Below are 6,734 nucleotides of genomic sequence, written 5' to 3'. Positions count from 1 at the left end.
TTTATTACGAAACAGCTTGATTAACTTTGTATGGGAATGAATACATATAACCACTTAGTAATTATTTGCCAATAAACAAAAACAGGATCTTTACATTTACATTACATTTCCAACCATAATTCTGTAATATAGTTTTAAAATGCACATACAACTTGTAATGCCAACGTAATTTCTGTAACATATGTAGTTCAAACATATTTTGAGAAAACTTAGTTGCCCGGGTGTTTGGCTGTCCCACTAACTACTGATTGTCATTCAGTTCAGCCCGATTCTCGTTCGCCCGCAGAGCTCCGATTTTATTCTATATTATATATCTGATATTTACTGAAATTTGTATCAAATATGAATACGTACCACGACAATCGTTGCACCTTCGACGAGGGTATGAACGCATCCGTAAGCCACACCAAGGATCGCAAGATGAAGAAGTCGGCGAAGAAGCCACCAATGGTGGCCGTTCTCAAGAAGATGCCGCCAAAGCCGCAGAAGGCAGCACGTCTATTCCAGCCGAAGGTGGAGAGCAAGTCCAGTTCGACCATTGCATTGGCTGCTCCCAAAAAGGATCGGGTGAAGGACATCAAGGTAGCCAAACGGTCAGAATTCGAACCGATACAAAAGAACACACTTCGCAAAACCGGACGCAATCGTCCCGGTGACCGACTCCTTGATCGCCGATCAGGATCGAATCGCACTGGCGTCAAGGCGGTGGACAAACGCAATGGAGCCGGTGCCCACAACTGGGGATCCCTGCAGCAGGAGATTGACTTGCGCCAGAAAACCAATTCGCACGCCTTTGCCTTCGAGATGAAGTTAGCAAAGGTATCGAGTTGCGCTGATAACAACGATCCAGTGGAGGAGCCGAAACAATATACTCTTGACGAGTGGCGTGCCATGCAGGCCCAGAAAAAGCGGCTATTGCAGAAGTTTATAATGGCTGATTCCGGTGGAAAGGATGTGGCAAAGGGGGATTCCGGAGAAACTGGAGAAGCCGATGGACCAGGCGAAACTTCCACCAAAGCCGCTGAGGAAACAGGAGGAACTGAACGTTCAGGAGACACTGAAACAGCGGGCGGGTCTGAAGGAACCGGAGAAACCGAAACCGCCGAGGCAACTGGAGAACCTGACGGATCCGGAGGATGTGGAGAATCCGGAGGATCTGGCGAATCGGAAGAGCTTGAAGACGAAGGCGAAGGCAATGGAATATCCGCTGATCGCCAGCTGTACGTGGTTGATATCCTGTTAAATTTCCACACTGATCAAGGCATTATTCCTTATCGCTTGAAATTTATCTAACTTGCTTGTCTTTGAGTAATATGTTAATAAAAAATTACTATTTAATAAAAATATAAATTAATATTAGTTTACCAAGCCTTTAGCTTTTAGTGATCCAATGCAATCAAAGCAAATTTTTCTTACATTTTCATGAGCTTCCAAATAATTGGGAAGCCCTTAAAGTCACTTTAAGGCTGTGCCCCACAGTTTTGATGGAATTTTCCGGCGTCACCGCAAACTTTTCAGTTTTCCATGTTGTGCTTCAGCCTGTTTCCTACGCCCACCCCCCCTTTCGCCACCCAGTTCGCCTTCCAGTTTCTGGTTTTTGTGCCTTTTCCTTCATGTTACATTAAATTGAACAAATTCAAGCGAAACAAAAACAAAAGCACAAAACTGTGGGAGTATAAGGAACTGTGCGCTGCAAAAAATGGGGCAAAAAATAAGTCTGCAAACTTTTTTTGCGCGGCCTATTCTTTTTCTATATCTGCGGAACTGCAAATTAAATAAAATTCTAAAAAGGTTTTTTTTGTACCACTGTGCGTTTGCCACTAATGAAAATCTCTGCCGTATTTTCATTCGTTAATTTCTGAAAAGGTAGAATTCCCGTAGAGTTCCATTGAACTTGAATTGTGTCGCATGTTTTACGTATTCTATAACTGCCAACCAATTAGGAGCAAGATGCCCAGTAAGCCGAGCAGCAGAGCAGATCTCGGAAAACTGGGTGCTTGTTAAAATTGATTGCCAGCAAAAAGAGGACAAAAGCATGTTACCTTTCTCCCAGCTTCTATGCTTTTCCTGCCTGCTTTTCCAAGCTTCTCATGCCTTTCCCGAACATTGATTTATATTTGTATTGACACTTCGAGCCCCTTTCCCAAAAAAAAAAAGAAAATAAAGAAAACTGTTTGCCTATCGCACGAATTTGTCCTTGTCATTGTTTTACAAGCTGCCCCTTATCACGCCCCCTTTTCAGCCCCCAAAAATGGGAGTCAAAGTGCAGGAAAATCAGGCAGAAGCGGGAGGAAAATCGATTAGGCAACAAGAAGTTGAGTTCGTTTTGGCCACTACAAATACTCATGAATATTTATGTTCTAGAGGGGTTATTCAACATTATTGTTTAAATGTAAATAATGCCTTGATTACCTCAATTTATTTATAACGCTTTTTAAGTTCGCTTGAACTTCATAAAATATCAACCATATTTTGTATAAATTATTATCATAATTTTGAAGCTGATTAAAAATCTGGTCACAAAGAACGCTTTGCGTTGCACAAACTATTTATTACCTTTTTAAACTATCCCCGAATATGCTATAAATATAGAAAAAATGTATTGCTAAGCACATGTGTAGATCAATTTAATTGAATATTGACCAAGGGAAACCGCAAACTTATCAGCAGAATTTATAAACATACACAATACACAATTTCTATAGAACCGAATGGTAATTGTGGCATAATTTTTGTGTGCATTTGATCACACTTGAATAGTCTCGTTTCCGTCAACTGAAATTATTTCAAAGCTGACACGAGAAATTACCATTGATAAATGCCGGAAATGTGCTGCCCACGCTGGCCACCCACTTCTGACCCACTGCCCCACCCACCCACTTGCCCCATGAAGTGCAGGGCATGACTGGGAATTCCGGAGAAGGCGCCGGATTCCCTCCCCCCACTTCCTGTCCAGCTCACAATGGCCATGCAAATTGGACACGGCTGCAGCAGCCATTCCCATGGCCATGCCCACTACCGCACTCCTAGTCCGAGTCCCAATCCCAGTTTGAATCCCATTCCGATTGCCGAAGCGCCGGGTCATGTTTGTGTGGCGTGTGTTTGTTTAACTTGGTCATCAAGTCAAAACAAGAGGCGGAAAAGAATGGGCAATGAATCGGGATGGATATGGGAATGGGAATGGGAATGGGGATGGGGGATTGGGATTGGGATTGGAGCGGGTGGTCATGGTGTGGTGTGGCAAAAAGAGAGGACAACTTGTGCTGTTGAATGCAACATGATTGGAGGTTTCTTTAAAAGGCCAAAGCTGCACAGAGCACTTCCTGCAATTAATGTCCAAGTCAGCATCGATTGACAATTTGGTTTCGTCTCGAATGGCCAGCAATAACAATTGATTTCAACTAACTATATGTTTTTACAATTGCTATCTCCCATAAACGAACGAAAGAGGAGCTTTGTGGGCGAAACTCAAAGATATTTATATGGCTTCTATGAAAACCTTACATGTTTTGGCATAACAATAATTGTATTTAAGTTTAAATTCGTGATCTATAAATATATATAATATTTCCATTACCTTCAAGTTCCGTTATTGGTAATATTTGGGCTTTCTGTTGCGGCTTCTCAACATTTTCCATTTTCCATTTTCCATTTCCCCGCTGTCTTATTGCGTTCTCGGCCATAAGATAGAGTGGTTTATATTTGGAGCGCCTTCGGCGATCGATGGCACCGAGTTATTTTTGACATGTCGCCCTGTCAACGTCAACACAAGGCTGACATCCAAGTGGCAGGCCAACACCTGAGACTTGGCTTCCAGCCGAATTTCCCAAGCGCCACCCACTTTCTTCCACCGAGGATTTTCCCATTTCCCAATGCCACTTGCCAATTCGTGCGCTCCGAGTGCCTAATGATGCGACAGAGCGGCGCAGAGCGGCGCAGAGCGGGTGCCCCAGTCCTGTGTTTGTTTATCTAACGAGTAAATACGATTTTAATTAAATGTAAATCACATTGTCAAGCCACACTCGCACACAAATACACACAAATGCACAGACACCAACACCAACATCCGCACACAGGCCATAAAAGTTACTCCGGAAAAGCGAGAAAGGCGGTGAAAAAGCCGGGGAGGAAAGGGGCGGGGAGTGAAGCGGAGGCGGGGGCATCAACACCATCTACAATTTGAGTTACACCAGCTGCCAGCCTGCTGCCTGCTGAGTCGACGCCCAGCCCAACATATATTGCTTTCACATGTTACTCATACGCCCCGTTGCTCCGGCACTCGCATTGCCCCAAACCCGTCGCATTGCGAAACCCGTCGCAAATCCAACAAAACTCCGTCGTCTTCAGACATAAGCCATGGCCAGAACAGGCCAACACACCCTTGAGATTATTAATTAAAAGACAAGAAAACATAATTTCTAAATTTCCATACAAAAACCAACGAACTCATTCAGAGCAGAGACAGCAATCGAAAACAAAGGCAGAAGGAGAAATGTGAATGGAGAAAGGAGAAAGGACTGAAGGCACATGGAGAAAGTAACGAGGGATAAAGAGAATTGGTTTTTGTGCAACTCTGGCAGATAGAGACTCACGTGACATGATATAAGTGTTTTAGTCATATTGGATTTCAGTCGGTTCTATTTAGTATTTAAATGCTAATTAGAGAGGGGAAAAAGTGTTTTTAGGTGTGTTTTTAAAATTATTGTTGCAATAATTGTTACACGGGTAGCTACTAGGTATACCTATCGATTTGCAGCACTAAGTTAGCCACGACCCAACAATACCTATCGCTGAACAACACTGAAGTTAGCCTGAAGTTAACCAATAAAGCGATAGAATATATACAGCTTTGAAGTCTCATCTTCTGAGGATGAAAACGAAGTGACCAAGAGAAGCACTAAACAAACGACTAAGGAGATGATTAAGCAAAAGACTGAGAAAACTAAGAAGGCTTAGGTAGAGAAGAAGAAAAGGTATTTAAAAAGTGACTTTTATAAAGAGCCTGCAGAAGCAAGAAGAGCTCCTCTAGATGTCTCTCTAGAGATGTCCCCTAGAGATATGGAGGAGTATGGAGGAATAATAACAATTGTTATGAAACATTATGAAATGTTTGGTAGCCTGTAGCCTGAGGCTTGTGATTACTTTCCACAAACATCATACAATAGATGGTTCTCGAAAGACCACTTTGCCCCAAGTAACAAGTGCAACACAAGTGCATTTGGGCAAAGAAGTGAGGGCTTGCAGTGCTAGTCGCTGAATAACCCATCATTGGCCCACTTATCCATATCCATTCCACGTCCTGCAGCACAGATTGCCACCTGGCTGGCTGCCCATCAATTCGAATGCCATCCACCGTTTGAATTGATGATGTCGATGATGGTATCGCTCCTGAGGCGTTTTGCCAGCAAAATCTTACGACATCTTCGCTCCCCAACACCGGCAAGTTTTTAGGCCGGATCCGGGATCTGGATCTGGAACTCGATACGTACACATTCGAGTATCCGAGCCTGTCTCCTCTTCCATTTCGCCATGGGGTTCGCACAGCAAAAGGCATGTGCCATTGTCGTCGTTTATGCCGTCAAAGTGAAAATCCATGCGAGAAATTATATGTCAAAGTTTCACTTTTGATATGCCAAAGCATTTGCGTTCCACACACATAGATGTGGAGATGGTGATGGTGACTTCTGGCCTGGGTTTGGTGGGTGCAGGGGTGGTGACCTCCTCTTTCTGGTGACCTCCTGGCGCACTGCAACGCGGCACGCTCCACTGACGCACTGACAAAGACACATTTGCGGGCCACACAGCGCTGAAGATGAGCAATGGCAATGACGACGAGCTGTCAGGGGTGTGGCACGGGGGGGTGGGGAAGGATGGAGCGGGTGTGCGGGGGCGGTTGTGCTACCAATTACTCGAGTTACTGGGCCAGTGCAAGTCCGGGTCCGAAGCAGCAGACTCCGGAGAATCACAGCGAAACGTATCCTGTCCAAACACTACTCCATACCCAAATGCCCTACAAATTTGGAAAATTTGTAAAGAAAATTAAATTAAACACTTTAAAAATATAAAATATAAAGAAAATAAAACCCAATTCGCTTACGATATGATTTAATTTTTGCTGGCAAGAGTATTAAAGAATTCGATTCGATTCGATTCGAAAATTCAGACACCAATTCATTCTACTTCTTTTTTGTTGCAGCTAGTTGTGCGTTGTCCTTTGGTTTTGTCTATGGAAAAGGAAAGGACGATGTCTTGCCATTCTTGCGCCGCCTTCCCCTTTGCACTTTCCGCTCAGCCATCCCATTCGAGTGTTTCCGTTTTCTGTTGGTTTTCCTTGGACTGGCGCCACGACCAGCACCTATATGAAATTTCCATCGGGTATACCAGAATTTCACTGATTTATTAGCATATTTGCAATTATCTCGATATACTTAGACTTTCAAGAAAGTAATGTGATATCATGTAATGTGTTATATCATTTGACACTACTCTACACCTACGAAGGGTATCTAATGGGCATCACCAGGGTCGAGTCATGTCCGCCTTTTTCGCCACATTCCGGTTGGCATTTTCCGGAATCTTCGCTCCTTGGCTGGTGGCATCATTCAAAGCAGTGTAATCTACCCTACTTTACAGTTGACAACCCAAAGAACCCGTTCGCCTCGCCACTTTCCCTTTGTCGGTTGCGGTTGTGGCACTGCCACTCCCTCTTCCCTCTTTCCCCTTCCCTCCTGCCA

The 6,734-nt window shown here is 43.9% G+C and overlaps 1 protein-coding gene across 1 annotated transcript; it reads left to right on the top strand.

Moving 5' to 3' along the window:
- The first annotated feature begins 240 nt into the window (after nt 1-240).
- On the top strand, nt 241-1,350 carry LOC6524802. The gene has a single exon (XM_002100608.4). The coding sequence runs from the start codon at nt 343-345 to the stop codon at nt 1,291-1,293; it is 951 nt and encodes a 316-aa protein (XP_002100644.1). The 5' UTR covers nt 241-342; the 3' UTR covers nt 1,294-1,350.
- Nucleotides 1,351-6,734: the final 5,384 nt, after the last annotated feature.

This window comes from Drosophila yakuba, chromosome X (genome assembly GCF_016746365.2).
Source record: "Drosophila yakuba strain Tai18E2 chromosome X, Prin_Dyak_Tai18E2_2.1, whole genome shotgun sequence".
NCBI classification, from domain to species: domain Eukaryota; kingdom Metazoa; phylum Arthropoda; class Insecta; order Diptera; family Drosophilidae; genus Drosophila; species Drosophila yakuba.
Note: the sequence above shows the minus strand (reverse complement) of the source record. Positions and strands in the feature narration are given on the sequence as shown.

What these genes read in the sequence shown, in the direction of transcription:
- LOC6524802 (XM_002100608.4), top strand. Translation starts at nt 343, where the DNA reads ATGAATACGTACCACGACAATCGTTGCACCTTCGACGAGGGTATGAAC.